The sequence below is a fragment of the Rosa chinensis genome, chromosome 4 (genome assembly GCF_002994745.2).
Source record: "Rosa chinensis cultivar Old Blush chromosome 4, RchiOBHm-V2, whole genome shotgun sequence".
NCBI classification, from domain to species: Eukaryota; Viridiplantae; Streptophyta; class Magnoliopsida; order Rosales; family Rosaceae; genus Rosa; species Rosa chinensis.
The window spans coordinates 59,862,682-59,884,814 of NC_037091.1; the positions used below are offsets into that span (position 1 = coordinate 59,862,682).

Sequence of the window (22,133 nt, forward strand, 5' to 3'; positions counted from 1 at the left end):
GTCTTTATCTCCTTGAAAGCTTAGGTTGCTCAAGTAAAATACTAGCTTAGGAGAGGATCCTCTCCTTCTTATATATTCTCAATCACTGTATGATGGAAAAAGTCGTCAAGTTTAATGTTTGCCTGTATGCATCATTCAACTTCAATGTCAAGAACTCAATAATGGAAGACATTACGGCCACGTTTGGTAACCATTGTTGGGTTTTCAGCCCATGAGTCTTTCCTAAGACAATTGTCTTAGAGTATGAGAATTGTTTACCCAGTAGGTTTTGGATTCCTACTGATGAATGGAGTTCCAATAAGGAAGAAAAATCCGTATTGATGTAGGATCACCTGTAATCCTTGTTGATTACAGAGAAGGAGAAGGTATAATCGTCTACCACCAATAGGAATAAGTTTCCTAATCGGTGAAGAAAGCTGATATCCTTATGGCTATATAAGGAGGGGTTTTGCTCTAGGTTTTTCATCACAAAGACAGAGAGCAAAGTATATTCCATTCTCGGAGTTAGAGAGTGAGAGAGGGCAAAGAAGAGAGAGATAGGAAGAGAAGAGAGAGTCTTTGTTATTATTTTTGGATGAACCCATTATAAATATTGTGGAAGATCGTTTTTCTGCCCAGTGGACGTAGGCAATTAAAGGTTTTACTGAACCACCTTAAATCTGTGTTCTTGTGCTCATATCTTTGTGGTTGTTTCTCTTGGTGTGCTGTGCTTATTTGTGGTTCTCAACACATATTGACCGATTCTCAACAACCATGAAAGGATTGGATTGGTTTACTTGTCTGAATAGGATTGGATTTGCAATAGGTTAAGATAGCTAATCCTAATCTTATTTGTTGTTTGTTACAAGATTGAATAACAAACTGAATATGTTCAAAAATAAATAATAAAAAATAAAATTAGATAGAGATCCATCACCATCGAACCGTGGAAGGCGCAACCGCAGTGAAGAGTGAAGCCCTTGAGGGCTTCACCTAATTCATAATTATAGGGTGTTCTCATGTACACCCTCCACCCTTTCTCCCTCAAGAAGCGAGGAGGAATACCATCTGAAGCAACTGACTTGGCAGTAAAGTCACCCATCTCACGCAAACGTTGCGATACATAATCTCCATATGCTGATAAACATCTGAGGGATCGATCTAATGCTTTTGGTTCAACCTCATTAATATAGTTCTTGGGGAAAAGGCTAGGGTTCTTCCAACTTGTGCATGCACTACTACAAATTTCCCCAAATCACACTGAGTTGAATCAGTCCCTATTGGGACAAAGCACACTGATAATAGTGGCTAATGCCATTAGCCACTATGCAGCCACTAATGAGATATCAGTCCCCTCTATTAGAGGTGCTATTGGGACAATCCACACTGTTAAAACAACAGTGGCATACCAAAACCCAATGCAACATAACCTTTTTCTCTCCCACTGTTATTGTATCAGTGTGTTCTCAATGGCACCAACATCAGTGGCAAAACTTGGGGATATATTAAAAAAAAATAACAATTTGACTCAGCTACATCTACATATTTCTGTGGAGTTTTCCCTCTTCGAGGCACCCATCGCTTGCTTTCAACAGTAAGCCCTCCCTCTGCAATGTACCTGATTGATTAACAAATCGGTCAACAACACAATAACAAAATTATATATGTACTTGTGTGCTTTCTGAAGTTGCAGTGTGGGTTCGATCATAATTACACATTTCATGAAACTGAAAGAAAAAATGAAACATAACAAAGCAAAGCAAAGCACATTAACCAATACAGACCTGGCCATGTAATCAATCTCATGTCCAAGTTCAGCTTCCTCTTGCAAAGGTTCAACCCTTGAGCTCACCAGTGTTTGATACTTTCTGCTCAAAATCCTGCAAGAAGGTGGAATTTGGGTCTGTCTTAAAACTCCAAGATTGATGTACTAAAAAGTCTTTAGTAGGTTAGAACTCTCTAACTGAAAAGTTCCAAAGTGAAGTACATATCTAATTATCTCAGAAGGTGATAGTTTGGAAAGTGAAGAGGGATTTGATTAAAATTAATTGGGACGAATTCCCTTCAATAGAAGGCCAAGGTCATCCCTGGTAAAGATGAATTCAGAACAATGTCAAGAGGACTCACTGTGAACTAGAATGGAGTGTGACAATTTAAAATGTTTTAGACAAAAAAGGAAAAAAGGAAAAGAAAACACCATTAACATTTACATAAGTACTTACGCATAGGTTTTCACATTAGGCTGCAACCGCTTGTGGTCTTCAACCATCATGCCAAGTAACTCAGCAACATCTTGCACTCTACATATCATTTTAAAACAATGAGGGAATGACCAGTATCATAATAGAATCCAAAGAAAATTGAATCTTGAACTTGAAACAACAACTAATTTGTCAAAAATCCACATTATCAGAAAAGAAAAATTGAAAGAACACAGTATAAAACACACCAAAAAAAAATTGAAACAACACTACCTATCATAAGATTCAGCTCTGGAATATGCTTGGATCACCCAATTATGTCTCTGTATCAGGTTTCATGTATTCTGTTTTGTAAAGAAAACTATAAGTATAAACCCTGAAGAACAGAAAACAAAGGCTTTTGAGAAGTATTAAACTTGAAGAAACATAAATACTACCCTGCAGCCAGCAAAATGTAGAAATCATATATAGACACAAGTAACAACAAAGTTTAAAAAACAAAAAAAACAAAAAAACAAAAAAAACTAACAAATAAACAAACCTTCTCCATACTCCATGTTCTCAAACGTACGTAGCGAAAGCTATTTCACTTCAACACACCAAAAATTTATTCTGCAAAAAATAGAACAAAGTTACCCTCCATAAGCTTTTACTTTTCTTCAATAACAAAGAATATGACCCAAACCCTTAAAAAAATCACATCTTCATACATTTCTAGACCCAATGAACAAAAGCCAGAAAAAGCCCTACACTAATTTCAGTGTGAGCGGAAGCCATTGTGAAGCAAAAATTGAATAAAACTCATAAAGATTGAACCTTTCTTGCCGTGGAGATGCAGGACTCACTGCTGCGGCAATACAATTGTTGGACATATGTTAATAGCCCAAACAAATTAAAAGGAGCTCAGTAGTACTAAACCTAGAAACACTTATCATTTAAACATACCTGATGCAACTAAGAACTAAACCAAAAAAAGAGGAAGTTGCTTTTCACTATTGCAGCAAAACTGTGCCCTAAACCAAATAAGAACTTCTACAGAAACATGAACGAATCCATCTGCAAAGTGCTTCTGTAGGCTTTGGCAATGGAAAATCCTAAAACTGTACTAAATTTGATCAAAGTTATGCACATAGATAAGGGAAGCCCCGTAAATTCTTACGGCATTAGCTATTTAACAACTCTGCCTAGCATTTTTAAAACCAAACAATAGAAAGAAATTTAGCCCTGCTGAGTACTGACTGTACTATGTTTCTAGATGTTACCCTAATCATTAGAATCAACATAACAACTTTCAACAACTCGCTCTGCATGTGTTTAATCCAAACTATAGCAGCTAAGTTTTCTAGGTGATAATCACACTACAATTTGGAACAATATGCACACTGATTGCTCAAGAATCAAACTTTCCAACCAAGGCAAAAGTAAGAAGGAGTTGTAATACCTTGCAAATACCACATTCCCAAATTGCCCTGCGCATTCCGGTCACCGGCCTCGGCAGCTTCCCGGTACAACCCAAACGCCTTAACCTTGTCGCCTCTCTCCCAGAATATGAGTCCGGCATCGACCATCGCCTTCGTGGACCTAAGCTCGGCAGCCTTCAAGAACATCTTGAGAGCATTGTTGACATTAGGTTTGAAGTCGCCGTGGCCGTGCTTGAACTGCTTCCTCCAAGTCAAGAACTTCGTGGCCTCCCTGGCCACATCACAATTGAAAGAAGTCACGCAGAAGATTGAAAACACTAGAGAGGAGAGAGATCGAAAATTAGGAGGGGAGAAAAAACTAGATCTTGTTTAGGTCGAGAGAGAGAGAGAGAGAGAGAGAGAGAGAGAGAGAGAGAGAGAGAGAGAGAGAGAGAGAGAGAGATGAGGGGAGAAACTTCCAGATCTAAATGAACTCTGAAGGGGGTATATTGAATGAAGTTTTTTCTCATCGTCAGATTAGCTCTTCCATCACTAATCCGACGGCTATAATTAGAATTGGTGGCTCTGCAATAGTATGAAAAATAGCTGAAGAGATAAACAATGCTTTAAAGTAAGAATAGTATTTCTTGTTGACACCATTAACAGTGACATAGTAATTAAATAATTAATTACTTATATGTATTGTATAAATTAGACACTGATGATCAGTGAGAGGGAAAAAAATTTCACTGATGTTTTATATCAGTGCTAAACTATTCATTTTGGGACTGATGACTTTTTAGTGGCTAAAAAAAGGGTGCTAATGGGGAAATTTGTTGTAGTGATGCTTCCCTGAAAATAAATTGTTTATAAGTAATAATTAAGCCAAATTAAAGAGAGCAAGGGGCATGAAGAGATGAACATGCACGAAAAATATTGTACCTTCTGTGCCTCCCACTACGGCGTATCACATAGTATGTATTGGAAGATAAGGGCTGATCAAGCACTAGAATGAAGGTAACCTCGTCGTTAATATCTTCGGTATATCCAACGGTTAAGTCCATGGTCTGAGTGAAAGGCAGCTGCTTAATATCAATATGTTTGCTGATGTAGGACGAGATTTTAGCCAATTTCAATAAAGAATCTTAAAAAGAAAGAAATGTCTTTACATTAAGAAAAATGATTTGAATATTGGAAATCGATATTCAAATAGGCTTCTTAATGATGAAATTAATAATAAATTACTCTTTTGGATATATCGGGATTCTAGAGCAAAATCTTGATTGGGATTCCAAATACATATTTGTGTAATATTCTTTAGTATCCTGGATTCTATTTCTGATTTTTATTTAATGATGTTTAATTAGGTTTCTTAGTTTTAGTCTATAATAAATTGTTCTTTTTGTTTTCTAGTTGTATTAGGTTTATGCTATGTGCCCTATATAATATATAATGCACCTCTTAGATTGTAATTTTGATTCAAGTTATCAATATAAAAAAATCAAATATTCAAGAAATTTCTCTATGTTTCTTACAACTGTGTCCGTAATTGCTAGTGGATTCTAATTCATCTCATATGGCTTTTGTCGCTTGACGGAGTCTCTTGTTATCATGTTCACGCTTCCCGCATCATTTGGTTTCAGAGTGGGTATCGCCCGCTCCTTAGCAGACGACTATCCAAGGGAGAAGTTCACTACCGCCAATGTTAGTATAGGAACTTGTATGTTGGCATTCCCTTTATACAAAACTAGAGAGTTCTAGCTTAAGAGTGTGTGTGAGAAGAATGATCTTAACAATTGGAATTGAAGTTCAACGCATGTAACGCAAGACAAGATCTTACTGACTAGTATGGAAGTTTTTGGTAAGGTTTTTTTTTTTTTTTTAAACCCACCCCATTCCCACCCTTGGTAAGGTTCATTCATTACATTGTGCATAATTAAGTTCCAGTATTGTTAGGTATGCTTCAATCTTGAGGTCGTCTGTTTAGTATTCCTTCTATGTACATTATCTATGTGTCATGTTTTTAAAGGATATGTGTCATGTTTTTAAAGGAAACCATCATCGAGATTTGATTTCAATTTTTACGTCACTAATTTACTAATTTAGTCGTGTACTGATTAAAGCATATATATGTTTTATTTAGTATAAAATCATTGTCTTATCTTTTAGGAAATCTGATTCCTATTAGATATCAATTTACTTTTATTAGTCTTTATCACACCCTAATTGTTTTAGGGGAAGTCCACTCTTGATGCATATATAGGTTTTGCATTAGGTTGCATTGGGTTGCACTTTGCATGATAGAAAAGTTTCTTTGTTTCATAAAGGCAAAGCTTGTTTGATCAGTAATTCATTTGTTCCATGTCTAAGTGAATTAGTGAATCAAGAATTCATTCATACATCATTCACATCATTCTTATGTCTTGGAAGTCCTATGAGTTAAGCTAAGGTTCAAGCACAATCAAGTTTTGAAGATTGACGACTTGAGACGTGTGAAGCACAACTAGGGGCAGTAAGCAAATTGAGGAGAAGTAGTTCAACCGGCTAGAATGTGTGTAGCTAGAGGTAACCGAGTCCAGAGTTATATATCCAGATTTTAACCACTTTCAACAAAGAATCTCAAAAAGAAAGAAGTATCTTCACATTAAGAAGAATAATTTGAATATTGGAAATTGGTATTCAAATAGGCTGCTTAATGATATAATCAATCATAAATTACTCTTTTGGATATATTGGGATTCTCGAGCAAAATCTTGGTTAGGATTCCAAATACATATTTGCGTAATATTCTTGAGTATCTAGAATTTTATTTTCAATTTTTATTTAATAATGTTTAATTAGGTTTCTTAGTTTTAGTCTATAATAATTTTTTTTTTGTTTTCTAGTTGTATTAGGTTTATGCTATGTGCCCCTATATAAGACACCTCTTAGATTATAATTTTGATTCAAGTTATCAATAAAAAAAAAAACCAAATATTTGAGAAGTTTCTCTATGTTTCTTACGGTTGTGCCCGTAATTACTAGTAAATTTTAGTTAATCTCATATGGCTTTCGACGTTTGACGGAGGCTCTTGCTATCGTGTTTACGTTTCCCGCATCATTACATTCTAAAACACAAGGTTTGGATTGATTCTTCATCTTGGAGTACAAGATAACCAGAATTTGGTCCGTCCGGGCTTGGTATTCTGGTCCCTCGGGTTGGTAAGAACAGGAACTCCGGAGACCACATATACATAGACAGAGGCCTTGTCACATACATTTTAACTGTTTTCTTGAGGTTTGATGGGTCACTTTGTCACCAACGGATTAAGGAAGAAGATGGTGAATAGATAAGGAAGACTCATCACTTTGAACGTGCTTGATGGAAGGTTAATTGATTCAAAGAGTAATAATTTATAGGATTTTCGTGTGAACTAGCTAGCTAGTTATCGACTCTACTTTAATCCTAATACTGTGTGTTGATTTTTGTTTCTCCTTTTGGATTCTATACCCTTAGTCCGGCTTAGAATATTTCAAATGTCATTGTTGTATTTTAAACTAATCAAATTAAACTAATTTCCGTAAGGAAAATGATTTGTGGCCTCAATGAGGCTTAAGATTTGTGGTCTCAATCTTAGATGTCATGCCATGTCACCTATACACATCACCAATTTGTCAAATCATGACATGTAATTCTTGAAAAAAATATCATATTATCCTTCCAAAATCTAATGAATCTAAGTTATTTTGGCTTCTTTTCAAAACAAAATATATATATTTTAGCTTTCTTCTAAAAAAAATATTTTGGTTTTTTTTTTATTTTTTTTTCTTTTCATTACACTCATGCTTAGATTTAAACAACAATTTTTTTCTTCAATCAAGAATAGAAAAAAATTCATGTAATTTAGTCAATAAATTTGCACGTACACTCGATCAATAAATTTGCATAACATATGTATATGAATTTAACATTTGTTGGGCTTGTAAATTTTGAAAATATAATGTGAAAAATACATATTCATATGATTATATATATTCTTTTGTTCATTTTTTCCTCTCTTTATGTAGCGGGTTTACATGTTATATTTGAGTTTATTATTGTTTTTTCCCTTATATTTAGATTTGTAGATGATAATTAATGGCTGGAATTTTTTCTTACCTTTTAATTTAGACATATGTATTTTCCAAATTCAATTTATTAATGCTATTTTTTTTTTGATGAAATTAATCAATATTTGAAAAGAAAAGTTAATGCCTATTTCGTGACTATATTGATGCTATTTGGAAAGAAAATTTATAGGAAAGAATTTAATTAAATGAAGAAAAATATTTTTCAAAGAATTTGTAGACATATCTCTTAAATTAATACATAATTAATAGCTTATCTTTTTTTTTTGTCACCTAATTTAATTCATCAATGTAATTGATTCATCCCCTAACATCTAGAAAGAAATATAAAAGGGTAAAATTGGTGTTGCAATAGTATGACGTGACAAGATTTATTATGTGGAATTGAAAATAAAATTTGTATTTACTTACATGGCATGACACCTAGAATTTGAGGCCACAAATCTTAGGCCTCATTGAGGCCCTATATCATTGCCCTTTCCGTAATCTTAAACAAGAAAGCTAAGTCAGAACATTCCGGGAATCTTTTGAGGCCGGTTTTTAATGTTTGTATTTAAAGGAAATGATGGAAAAGGTCACATTAGATTGTGAAATGATAAAAAGGTCACCTAGTTTCCCACTTGATAAAAAGGTCCATTATAAATTGTTAGTAATATTAATTTAGTCCTTATTAATAATAAAGTGATGTTAAAAAAGGTCAGTTTTTAATTTTTTTGATTCCCATTCTACCCTTAAGCTTAATACACGTTTATAACCGTGCATTCAAATTTGACCTCCCATTTTGATCAGAAATTCCAAAACCTAAAAGCTTGATTCGATCTTGATAGGAGCTCTCTCTCTCTCTCTCTCTCTCTCTCTCTCTCTCTCTCTCTCTCTCTCTCTCTCTCTCTCTCTCTCTCTTCTTCCTTTTCCACACAGACACAGACCTCGCCTGCACCAGAGCTTACTTCGATCTCTTCGTTTTCATCACCGCGGCGAAGTCGATATCTGCTTCTACAGTATCGGGACCGACTCGCCGGTAATCGGATTGCTCCAGATCGTTCAGGTTGATCCGGCGTCGACCTTGAAGGAGACGATGAAGGTTGCGGTCTCCGGGAACTGCTCCATTATTAGCAGCTTGCCGTCGCGGTACTCGAAGAGGAAGAGCAACAGAGCAGTATACCAAATGATGCACTGGAGCACGATGACCTGGACCATAAGGCTGCCGGACTCCGGGATTTTGTAGCCGTACATGGCGATCAACAAAGGAATCCCTATGACCAGAGTAATCGAATCGCTTAATTGAATCCAACACTTCTCATTCTGTTCCAATTTTTATATGTATGCATCATTCAGACTTGATATGTGATGATGAACTAGTACCACTAATTTCTGCACTAGCTTGCTTGCTTGCTTCAATTTGTACTGGTTGGGATTTAAGCGGAATCAGAGACTTGCTTACAATCGAAGTTGAAAAATTAACCTCGCTAGAGCTTTCATAGTGATATGAGAGAAGAATTAACTTTCATGTAAGTGTGTTTTGATCCTGCAAATCAAACGGAAACATCTCAAATTAAACAAATCAAGCTTTAACATGCATGATATAAATTAAATTCCCATTAAATGTAGCTTGCATTTGATATTGGAATTCATGAGACCATTGGTATTGATTATGCGTGTATGCAATTAGTAACAGTTGTGGTTCTCTGTAAGCTGGAGCTTGTTCTTGGGATGATCAAGTTATATGGTGAATAAGTGACTCATATCTTTGGTTGGTATTGATGGTGTGGGAACTAAGATGAGTCATGTGGGAATAATGAACTATCAAGAAAGTTTGTACTATAATCCATATAATTGTGTTTGTTGTATTATAAATTTTTTTTTTTCCATAATCCATGCTATGTTCATTGATTCTGTTATGTCTTTTAATTGATTCTATGTTCTTTGATTTGTTTCATTATGTTCCAGCTCTTATATTTACAATTCATTGGCTAAATTCAAGGTAGAACAAAGATCTGCAAATCTGAAATTGTGTTTCTGGGCTTTTGATACAGTTGCCTTTTTACTGAAAACTGTACATTTTGGTTGGGTATTTGAAGTTGGTGTCTTCATAAAAGTTGCAGTAGACATCTTAAAGATCATTTAAAAATTCGAATCTCTGGAAAAAGATTTTTCTAGAATTAGTTATGATTTTTCAAAGTTACAGGTCTGTTGCATGATTTTTGTTTTAGACAGCAGCACTGTCATGTTCTTGGTATTTCTTTTACTAGCTTCCTATTCAATCATGCTTGGAGGAACCAGCATTTCAAAACTAGACATCCCCAGGTTTCAAATGAAACAAACCTTTTCCTTTTTGGAATTCATACAAAGGATTTAATGATTTATGTCACCATGAAGTTAGCGTTTTGCATAATTCATGAGACCATTGGTATTTATTTGGTAATACTAATACCCAAGATGAGTCATGTAGTTGTGTACGTGTTTTGATTTCTGTACTGATCAACTTCAATTCTCAGGTTGCTATGAGTGTCGATGATATTGTCACTTCTGGAGCCAAGCCATTATTGTCGATGATATAGTGACTTAGGCAATGACATGCAATATGACAGTGACTTGGTTAGTGACATGTATATAACCTTAAAAACTGTAACCTGGTAACTTGGCCAATGACATAATCAGTGCCTTGAGGTTAACAGTGACCTGGCCAATAACCTTACAAACTAAGGACCTGGCCTAGCCAATGACGTGTATAACAGTGACTTGACAGTTACTCGGTCAGTGACTTGACAGTTACTTGGTCAGTGACTTGATCAACATTGGACATGGCCACTGACTTAGCCAGTGACATAGTCAGTGACTTAGGCAATGACATGCAATATGACAGTGACTTGGTCAGTGACATGTATATAACCTTAAAAACTGTAACCTGGTAACTTGGCCAATGACATAATCAGTGCCTTGAGGTTAACAGTGACCTGGCCAATAACCTTACAAACTAAGGACTTGGCCTAGCCAATGACGTGTATAACAGTGACTTGACAGTTACTTGGTCAGTGACTTGACAGTTACTTGGTCAGTGACTTGATCAACATTGGACATGGCCACTGACTTAGCCAGTGACATAGTCAGTGACTTAGGCAATGACATGCAATATGACAGTGACTTGGTCAGTGACATGTATATAACCTTAAAAACTGTAACCTGGTAACTTGGCCAATGATATAATCAGTGCCTTGAGGTTAACAGTGACCTGGCCAATAACCTTACAAACTAAGGACCTGGCCTAGCCAATGACGTGTATAACAGTGACTTGGTCAGTGACTTGACAGTTACTTGGTCAGTGACTTGATCAACATTGGACATGGCCACTGACTTAGCCAGTGACATAGTCAGTGACTTAGGCAATGACATGCAATATGACAGTGACTTGGTCAGTGACATGTATATAACCTTAAAAACTGTAACCTGGTAACTTGGCCAATGATATAATCAGTGCCTTGAGGTTAACAGTGACCTGGCCAATAACCTTACAAACTAAGGACCTGGCCTAGCCAATGACGTGTATAACAGTGACTTGACAGTTACTCGGTCAGTGACTTGACAGTTACTTGGTCAGTGACTTGATCAACATTGGACATGGCCACTGACTTAGCCAGTGACATAGTCAGTGACTTAGGCAATGACATGCAATATGACAGTGACTTGGTCAGTGACATGTATATAACCTTAAAAACTGTAACCTGGTAACTTGGCCAATGACATAATCAGTGCCTTGAGGTTAACAGTGACCTGACCAATAACCTTACAAACTAAGGACCTGGCCTAGCCAATGACGTGTATAACAGTGACTTGACAGTGACTTGGTCAGTGACTTGACAGTGACTTGACAGTTACTTGGTCAGTGACTTGACAGTTACTTGGTCAGTGACATGTGTATAACCTTACAAACTGTAACCTGACCAGTAACTTGGCCAATGACATAACCAGTGCCTTGAGGTTAACAGGGACCTGACCAGTAACCTCACAAACTAGGGACCTGGCCTGACTAATAACTACACTGGCCGGTGACATGACCAATGACATACAATGTGACTTGGCCACTGACATGTGTATAACAATGACTTGTGGTAGTATTACAACACAACTAATCAAGAATTAATACAACAGCAAAATACTTCACACTCACTACAAAGAAGAACTAAGGCACCAATAATCTGGTGTTTGGATTATGAATTGGAAAGGAGGAGATACTCTATAATTACACGTGTTTGAATCTTAATATTTTTTATAATAAATTTCAATGAAACAATGAATGATAAGAAGTCCCCAATTTCCATTTCAACGATCCTTGATTATATGATTGGGGTCTGTATCTCATGTTGTTCTTGTTTGCTACTAACTCTTTTGCCCTCCTTGCTCGTCCATTGCACTCATAAACTCCTCTACTGCTTAAACTGCAATCAAATCATCCCACATTATTAGAAAGGAAGTCACCTAAAGCACAATAAGAAAAAAAACTCATTTGAACATAGAAGCCATGTTATCTTTTGTCCGATACTCACATATATATATATATATATATATATATATAATCAAATGTTCTACATACTTAAGCCAAGTACATATCAGCCCAGATTTCCTTTGTTTTCGTGATGTCAGATTTCCTTTGTTTTTTTTACTTCAACAATAAAACCTGGGCTTACCTTGATGGTGAGGTCGAGAGGGAGAGCCCAGGAGATGGAGTTATGCTTGGAGGCTCGTCGTCTCGCCGAGATCTTACCGGCCTCGAGGAGCACTGATCTCAACTGCAGGGCGTGATCAATGAGCTTGATCTGATCGGTGTCGGAGTTACGGGAGTCGAGGATCCACTCGAAGGAGAGATCGATGGTGAAGGGCGGCGAGTCGGAGAAGTCAAGGAAGGTCTCAAGGAGTTGCGGTCAAGGAGGTTGGGATGGTAAGGGTTTGTGGGGAGAGAGAGAGAGAGAGAGAGAGAGAGAGAGAGAGAGAGAGAGAGAGAGAGAGAGAGAGAGAGAGAGAGAGAGAGAGAGAGAGAGAGAGAGAGAGAGAGATTTTGGTAAAGGGTTGAATCTGAACGGATAACATATTAACGGAAGGGAGGGAGAGAGAGCCAGCGGTGGCAGCTTTTGTAATTAAGTTTAACTCTAGTGGTAGGTTGTTAATAGCTGACTTTAATTATCAGGAGGATATTTGTGGTGTCTGGATTATCATAAAGTACTTTAAAATGATCTCTTTTATCATTGTCCCTTGTATTTACATGCATTACTCATCCTTAATAATTAAATTTAATTTAATTACAGGAGCTCGAAATTGAAGACATTATAACGAGGACAATTTTACATCTCATCCATAGAGCATTCTTTACATTAATCATGCATAAATAAATTTGAATTTATTCTATACCCCATCCAACTTCTTGTGGCCAGCTCATAATCCAGAGTGTTGCTTTTATTCCAAAAGGTGTCCAAATTTTTCTTATTAATAGAAAGTACTACTAACATAAAATGGAATGCAAATTTCACATAGCTCACTCATCCCCTTGTTATATACTTTCAAAGGTAAACCTCAATAAGAGACCTAACTCCCAGTGTATGTGAAATCTTATAGTAAGTGAATCCTGCAGCCACAAACAGCTTCTCCCACTCTTTTTCAGTGCGTTCTCTTCCAGTGAGATTCACCATCATCAACATGTCCCATAACAGTTGTGTTTCAGTTGCCCTGTTATTCATCTCCTTGTTATCTACGGTTACAACGATGTCTATAATGATAACCTTTCCTCTGTCACTTTTGCTGATCGAAATTGCTTCTCTACACCTCTTCAATATCTTCACGCTTTCTTCATCATTCCAGTCATGCAGAATCCACTACTCATATAAATCATCCAAAAATTAATAATTCATTAGTAACACATGTATGAACTATGAAGCACAAAAGTTATTGAAAACAAAAAAATCCATTTGAATATATATAAAATACATACCTTGAGTAAAATTGCATTTGCTGGGGGTATTTTCTCAAACATGTCTCCGACAACAAAATCCAAGTTGTTGGTCCCTTTCAAGTTATCAATGACATGTGGGAGATCCAATACAGTGCATTTTATGTGTGGAAATGCATTGGCAATGGCAAAAGCCATAGTTCCTCTACCACCTCCGACATCAACAATTGAATTCAAACCCTCAAACACTCCTTGACACTCTTTAATCACCACCCTCGAAACAAGCTCCGAGTCGGCAACCATTGCTTCGTCAAACATGCTACCAAACCTTGGTTCATGAGCCCCCAAATCGAAGAACGACATATCATATGTCATCTCAAATGGGGTGGATCCGTGTTTTCGGAACCACGAGCCCAACAAGTGCAACGGGGCAATCAACATTGGGTCGAGTAGGAGAAGCAAGAACGGTGTCATTTTCAAAGGCTGGTCATTGAGGAGAAGCTCGGAAGATGGTGTCAGGGAATAGACTACTTCTTGATGAACGTCGTTATGTTTGACAAAAAATCCAGATTGGACTAAAATGCGCATGAGGCGATAGATGAAGCGAGATTTAGAAGGGTGGACATTGAGTCTAGAAATAAGGTTGGAGAGGGTAATGGGTTGGCCATGGTTGTGAATGATATCTGGGATGCCTAACTGAATTGCACATTTTAGTGCCATGGAGTTTATGAACTTCAATATGTGATTCCAAACATGGACTTGAGCTTGAAGAAGCTCACGAGAACTACTATTATTAATAGCTAAATCCATGTCAGTTTGATTTCGCTATATTATTGTCAAAACATATGGACGTGCAGTTCTACTTATAGTTGCATGTTGATGATAAAGGGAGGACCGGAGGAGCCTATTGCCAAAATTGAGGATTTCAAATTTAATAAAAGCATGCACGTGTTTCGCATTTCAAGATATACAAGCATTTCATATTATGCATTGGATTCTAAATAAATATTGAAAACTTGGATTGTCTATCTTCTAATCCAACTACTAAAGTAGGAATTATTGATTCAGAATCCATGCATCTAATTAAATATTGATAACTTTTGGATACTCAATCTTCAAGATATGTATAAAGCACTACTGCCAAATTATGTAGATTTAGCATGGAGTAAAATAAGATAAATATTCTGACATGCGGACATGAATGTACCAAAGTGGATCCAAGGAGGCGTCGCGCCTTCTGGACTAAGCGTTCGAATTCTGGAGGGCAAAAAAGAAGAAGAGTGATGCAGTTGACGGCGTCATGTGCGTCAACAATGGTAATTCTGAATGGATGAAAGTGAAAAATCCCCGTGGTAAGTCGATGTGAGTTTGACTTGTATTGGAGAGGCTGGAAGTCATATGAGCTGAAAACATTATCCTGAACCACCACGTGTATCATGTTATAATTTCCCCTCATAACATTAGTTTAAGTTCTTATATATATATATATATATATATAGAGAGAGAGAGAGAGAGAGAGAGAGAGAGAGAGAGAGAGAGAGAGAGAGAGAGAGAGAGAGAGAGAGAGAGAGAGAGAGAGAGAGAGAGAGAGAGAGAGAGAGAGAGAGAGAGAGAGAGAGGTTCCAAAGAGGACATCCTTGCTATAGTTAATTTGCAGATGGGTCAAGCACAGCCGTCCATTTCTTTAAATGAAATGCAACGGCTCAGATCAATCTCCTTGAAAACCAAAACGCGGGTCGAACTAATATGTTCCACAACGATCAACTGTAGACCCTCCACTTTGGTTGTATTGAAGTCTCTGCATCTGGTTCGATCAGTTCTCCACAATCTCTTCTCATCTTGTCTCCAAATACTAGAAAGAGAACTCAGGTTGCACGATTGTTGCAACCGAAGCTTTCTTTTTTCCTTTCTCTCATGAAAATTGCATCTTTCTTATGGTCCCGACATCTCTTGGAGTTTTCGAGCCAAAAGTTGCAGACTTGGAAGCAGAGAAACACATCTACAGTATGGATTCTCTCTCTTTTCTGATTTGTTTGATTTCCAATTACAAAATCTAGGGTTTTTAGGGTTTCCATATTTTGGGACTTTTCTTCTTTCTGTTTCTGGGTTTGGTTTTTGTTTCGATTGTTGATCTTATGTGTGCTTTTCAGTTTCAAATAAATGGAGTCAGAGGATGATCAAGTTTATATTCCTCAAGTAAAGGCAAAGTTGATGCCTAAATTATACCAAGAGTTTGAAACAATAGATGATGTTGCTGCTTTCTACAATAGATATGCAAAAGAAGCAGGGTTTAGTATTAGAAGTCATTCTAGTGCGACTAGCAAAGATAAGAAACAACTTATAAGGAAGGAGTATGTCTGCTATAAGTAAGGAGATTCCAAAGTTGAAGGAGAAAAGCGTAAGAGAGGATTACCAAAAGTGGGTTGTAAAGCGAGAATTGCAGTTATGAGAAAGAAGGAGTCTGGAAGATATGCAATCTCTATATTTGTTGAGGCTCACAACCATCCATTAACAAGCCCGCCTAGAGTACATTTGTTGAGATCTCACCGTCGTGTTTCAGAAGTTAACACAGTTCTATCACAGCAACTAAGTTTGGTGAATGTGGAGAAACATAAACAGTTTGAATTCTTTGGTGTTCAGGCAGGTGGCATTCCAAATATTGGTTTTATACAGCGTGATCTATATAATTATGGAAGAACTTGTCGTGAAGAGAAGAAGGGGCGTAATGGAGATCTACTGTACATGCATTTTGAGAATGAGAAAGAAAAAGATTCTTCTTTTGTCTATACAATGGATGGAGATGAGGAAAACAGAGTAACACAGTGCTTTTAGGCTGACTTAATTTCAAGACCAGCTTATAGCTTTTATGGAGATGTAGTTATCTTTGATACTACATACAACACAAATCGATATGGAATGATTTTTGCACCATTCACTGGTGTTAGCAATCATGGGCAGACAATCATCTTTGCTTGTGCATTCTTGAATGATGGACAGCCGATACTTTTGTTTGGTTATTCAAGGAATTTCTAAATGCTATTCCAAGAGATGCACCAGAAAATGCCCCCAAGATGATCATTACCGACCAAGATCCTGCTATGACTAAAGCCATTTCAGAAGCACTCCCACAAACATTTCATAGATATTGCAGTTGGCACATTCTTAATAATTTTTTTGAGAAGCTAGATGCGATTAAATATCGGGATTCCTACCAAGACTTTCATAGCTGCATATGGAATTCAAGTAGTAGAGAGGAGTTTGACTCAAGATGGATTGAAATTATTGAGAATAGTGGGTTGAGTGATAACAAGTGGCTGGAGTCGATATACGAAATCCGTTCATCATGGATACCAGCATATGTCAATCATGTTTTCTCAGCTGGAATGTCAAGTAGTCAAAGACCAGAGAGTCAACATTCTTTCTTCAAGAATTATGATTCTAAGTGGAATTCATTGGTGGAATTTATGGTTCAGTTTAAGAGGGGACTTCTTCACCAACGACATTATGAGTTAGAGGATGATCATATTAATATTGATGAGAAGGCAAAAACTGTCATGTCCTTTGACATAGAAGATCATATAGCCAAGGTTTATACACATAAACTATTTTATGAAGTTCAAGAACAGTTGAGAGAGAGCTTCAAATATAAACTTGAACTTGTGTTTGAAAATGTCACTCAAGAACAGTTTAAGGTTATACGAAAGAATATTGATACTTGTAAGTCTCGTGAACTTACTTATGAAAAGAAATCTGATTTTGCATCATGCAGCTATAGAACGTTTGACAGTCAAGGTTTCCCATGTCGGCATGTTTTGGCATATTTGATTAAGATCCAAGAAGTTAATAAATTGCCTATTCAGTACATCTTGAAGAGATGGACTAAAGCTGCAAGACATAGAGTTGTGTTAGATTATAATGGAATGGAGATAAAAGATAACAAAGCTTTACTTGTAAGGAGGACTAAACTATTCCAGCATGCTACATATGCAATTGATAAGGTTATGGTGAGTGATGAGGCTGCCAAGCTGTTTATGGAAGCATTGGATGCTTTTTTGGAGAATATTAAACCATTAATTAGTAATGAAGGTGGACAAACTGCAGTAGATTTGGAGACCGAGACCAACAATGCTACTATTCGGCATGTTTTTAATGAACCACATCAAGTGAGAGCAAAAAGGTGTGGGGGAAGGTTGAAGAAAGGAAAAGAGAAGAGGAAAGTTAAGGTAAATGCCAGTCAAGGTAGGCAATGCCATGGATGTGGACTATTTGGTCAGTCACATGACAAAAGAAATTGTTCAACACTTCATGGAAGGTAAGATACTTGTGTTTGATATTATTGTTCATGGAAACATTTTTATCGATTGATATTGATGACTTTATTTTTGCTTATTTATGTAGACCTGCTATTGATGAAAATGGAGATTCTAGTTCCACTAGTATGGATGAGGATAGTTGTTCATCATCTCATTTGGCAGAATAATGTCTCAAACATGTCAGTTCACTACCAGAAAACATGCTCTTTAAGGTAAGCTTTGAGTTTTCTGTATTTGGTATTTTTTTGGATTTTGCATCTGATTTGGTCAGTTTAAGGGATATTGCTACTGTGCTTGTGTTTGATTTGTTCAGAAAAAAACATTTTTTGAATTTGTTGAGAAACAGCTACTGTGCTTGTGTTTGATTTGTTGAGAAATAGGTATTGGTTTTCAGTTTTCAGTTTCTAGGGATATTGCTACTGTGCTTGTGTTTGATTTTGGTTTTGGTTTTGAGTTTTCAGTTTCTAGGATCTATTGGTTTTGGTTTTGAGTTTCTTGAGAAATAGCTGCAGTGCTTGTGTTTGATTTGTTCAGAAATAACATTTGTTGATTGGTTTTGAGTTTGTTGAGAAATAGCTACTGTGCTTGGTGTTTGATTTGTTGAGAAATACCTATTGTGATTGGTTTTCAGTTTGTTGAGAAACAGCTATTGTGATCTTCATTTACAAGTTTGGTTTTGAGTTTATTGAGTCTGTTTGATTCTGCAGGTTTTGGATGCACTGATCAGATTATGGCAATGCGGTGTTTTGGTGGTCTCTTTGATTCTGCAGGTTTTGGAAGACATTTTGGATCATTTCAAGATTATATGGTAGAGTGAGGATCATAGTGAATTCATTATGTAATGGTTTCAATTGTGGATACTCAATTGTTGCTGATTTGTAATGATTCCAGATGACTTGCAATGATTCCAGAAAATGAGGTGTGGAATGACTTAATATGCAATGTTAGACTCAAAATGTTCCAATCTGGAGCAAAACTTTAACATTACGTATTGACTCAAAATGCGGAGCAAAATGACTTTAACATTGCATATTGACTCAAAATGTGGAGCAAAATGACCTAATATACAATGTTAGACTCAAAACCATGGCATCAAAAGTTCAAATCTGGAGCAAAATGACTTAATATGCAACATTTGTCAATCGGATACAATATACAAAGACTAAAGTCATTTCATTCCTTCTATAATTCTGTAGAGTACAACAAATGAGAAATAGCTTAGCAAGAGCAAAGCTCTGTGATTCCAGAAAATGCACATTACATTCACATTACATTTAGTGTTTACTACTACAAACATTCCACCAATGACCATAGTTTTCCTATCCCATAGCCAATACATTATGCAGCAACCAACCAATCCACCTCCCTCAAATACAATCGTCACTCACTGCCGGTGCATCCCAAACTTGAAGAATCAAACACATCACAAAATTCATAACAATATTCACCAATAACAGCAACAAGCCAATAGCCAACCTGAAATCACCTTACAAATACAAAACCTGAAAAATCACACACACTAGATCAATATCCTAAAAGCTCTATTGAAATTTCATGTGCTTCTAACAAATAAATGACTTTTACATAACTATAAGCTCTCTCAAAACTGAACATGTCACTATTTACGATCAAAACATTGCAAACATGTTTAAAGAAGCTTGAACTCTTCTTCTAGACTGCTGAAAGTGAGGTTGAGGCTTGGAAGCAAAAGTTCAAATAAATTTGCACATGTAAATTCCATGTGGAAGTTCATTTGAACTTTTGCTCCAAGCCTCAACCTCAAATTACATTATAACCATTTTACTTTTCTAAGATATGCATTTTACTTTAATTTCTCCTTCTGCCAAACCCTTCAATCAAATCTATATACAAAATTAGTAATCCCAAATCAGTAATCCAAAATCAGTAATCCCAAATTAAATTTCCCAAAATCAGTAATCCCAAATCAGTTCTACCCAATCTTCAATAATCCCAAATCTTCAAACTCAGAAAACTCAAAGCTTTACCTTATATGGGGGCGACTTGAGGACCTTCATCGGGGTCTTCACCGGTGATGAGCTCTGTTGACCTCATCATCGTCGAACCCAAAAGGCAGCTGTGAGGATGACTAAGGAGATGACGAGGTTCGGCGGGGACTGATATTGGGCGTCGTCGGAGGAATCACTCCAGCGCTATTAATGGTTTTGGGTGAGGAGACTTATCACAGTGTTTTGTTGTTGGGTGGAGAACTGATCGAACCAGAGTTGGAGACGAGATGAGAAGAGATTGTGGAGACTCAACAATCGTGCAACCTGAGTTCTCTTTCTAGTATTTAAAGACGAGATGAGATGAGATTGTGGAGAACTGATCGAACCAGAACCAGAGACTTCAATACAACCAAAGTGGAGACTCTACAGTTGATCGTGGTGGACCATATTAGTTCGAACCGCGTTTTGGTTTTCAAGGGGATTGATCTGAGTCGTTACATTTCATTTAAAGAAATGGACGGCTGTGCTTGACCCATCCACAAATTAACTATAGCAAGGACGTCCTCTTTGGAACCTTGCTGTGTGTGTGTGTGTGTGTCTATATATATATATATATATATATATATAAACATTAGTTTAAGTTATTGGGATTGAAAGATTTTGGTGGTTACTGCTGGACTCAAGTGCATGCTCGCAGAAGCAGCAAGGTTCCAAGTCCTCTGTTTGAATAGGTGTTTTCTCCTGAAAAGCTATATTATAAGAAGATTTCCGAAATATTAATTAGTATCTTCGTGAAAACTTTTGATAAATCTATGGACCGCGCTGAGCTTGCAATTTTTTTGGAAAGCATGTATGCTGCCGGGCTGGCCGCGCAACAGACCACAATTGATCCGCAGACTTTGGTGGTGAGTCCGTCGGAGACTCCGGTGATGCTACCAATGCCCTATCATTCACACCTTCCCCCTGCTAGCCAACCTGAGGGGCCGCTTGGTGGTGGCACCGAGCAAGGGGCCGTTTACGGGAGCCAAGCTACTATCGCTGTAGCCAGGACCAAGAAGGTTTCCGCCTAGCGGCGAGGGTTGCAGACAGAGAAAACGGTGCCGCAGAGAGAGCCCATTACCATTGCTGGCCTAGAGCCGCAAGCCCCGTTGAGGTCTGTTCTCTGGTACTAGTACTACATGGGCGGTTCTGCAAAGGAAGAGGCGACAGAATGACAACGAGGAGGAGGAGGAAGCAGATAATGCGGAGACCATTGGGGCTCGCCAACAAAAGAGAGCCAAACATGCCTCACAGACGGTGGCTGTGGCTGGGGAGGTGCCGTATGGCTGTCTTGACTCCTTCGCGTCCTATGCGGAGTTCCTGACCGATCCCGAGCTGGAGTTTCTCTTCCACCTGTGTGAGTGGCTAGGATTTGGTGGGTTGGATGGGACCCTCTGCCCGACCGCGGTGCAACAGTCGCCATTCAGCTCGGCGTTTGGACATCTGTCGGTCGGGCTGCATGAGCTGTTCCATGCCGCGTCAAGCCAGCCTTGGGTTGAGCGACAACTGAGGGAGGAGATCTAAGGTCTTCAAAGGGAGTTGCAGGAGACCAAAGACAAGCTGGAGGATGTTCAGCAGCGCCTGACCAAGGTAGAATGCTACGCTATAGACGCTCGCTGCAAGTGGCTGCTAAGGTTAAGAAGGTTTAGATCATTCAGCGGACTCTGCCACCAAATCTGCGGAGGTGAAAAGGTTGGAGGGCGAGGTTGCCCAGCTGGAAGCTGAGAAGAGCCACTCTGAGGCTGCTGCCGTGGAGGTGTTCAAACAATTCGCAGAGTACAAGCGAGCCATGATGGGGGCGGCGAATGCTAGTGCTGTCGCCAATCTAGACATGCTGAAGCAGAAGGGCACCATTGACTGGGTGAAAGCGTCCCAACCCGCTGGGTCATCCGGTCAGCGGGATCTTGCAAGTAGCATGGTTCCTACGCAAGAGAAGGGTGCCCGCTCAGGTAGTGGAGAGAGTAGTGAGCATCTGGCAGACGATTCTCAGTGGACTCCACTTCCTACCCAATCCAAAGTCTCCCGTGTGCTGACTTCATGGCTGCCCACACCCGAGCGGATGGCACCATGGTGACGCCGAGCCCCATCGCTCTTGGATCTGACCAGATGAGCCGCATGGGCGCCCAACAGCCCCTGGTGCTCAATGAAGAGGTCGCCGCTGCCCCAGAGAATTAGCGATGAATGTTCTGTAT

The 22,133-nt window shown here is 37.9% G+C and overlaps 2 protein-coding genes and 1 long non-coding RNA gene across 3 annotated transcripts; 1 reads left to right on the top strand and 2 right to left on the bottom strand.

Annotated features, from left to right (window-relative positions):
• Positions 1–1,215: 1,215 nt before the first annotated feature.
• Positions 1,216–4,010, bottom strand: LOC112198382. The gene is made up of 6 exons (XR_002935964.2): positions 3,622–4,010; positions 2,722–2,792; positions 2,454–2,524; positions 2,202–2,279; positions 1,764–1,859; positions 1,216–1,597 (listed from the first exon to the last, which is right to left on the bottom strand). It is a non-coding gene; the product is annotated as an uncharacterized LOC112198382 (long non-coding RNA).
• Positions 4,011–13,018: 9,008 nt separating this feature from the next.
• On the bottom strand, positions 13,019–14,463 carry LOC112198375 (trans-resveratrol di-O-methyltransferase). Its single transcript, XM_024339487.2, has 2 exons — positions 13,665–14,463; positions 13,019–13,548 (listed from the first exon to the last, which is right to left on the bottom strand). Exons 1-2 carry the CDS (start codon positions 14,430–14,432, stop codon positions 13,237–13,239), a joined length of 1,080 nt encoding a protein of 359 aa, XP_024195255.1. The 5' UTR covers positions 14,433–14,463; the 3' UTR covers positions 13,019–13,236.
• A 1,319-nt stretch (positions 14,464–15,782) lies between these two features.
• Positions 15,783–17,726, top strand: LOC112199680 (protein FAR-RED IMPAIRED RESPONSE 1-like). Its single transcript, XM_040518818.1, has 4 exons — positions 15,783–15,977; positions 16,263–16,436; positions 16,646–17,626; positions 17,709–17,726. Exons 1-4 carry the CDS (start codon positions 15,783–15,785, stop codon positions 17,724–17,726), a joined length of 1,368 nt encoding a protein of 455 aa, XP_040374752.1.
• The last annotated feature ends 4,407 nt before the right edge of the window (positions 17,727–22,133 follow it).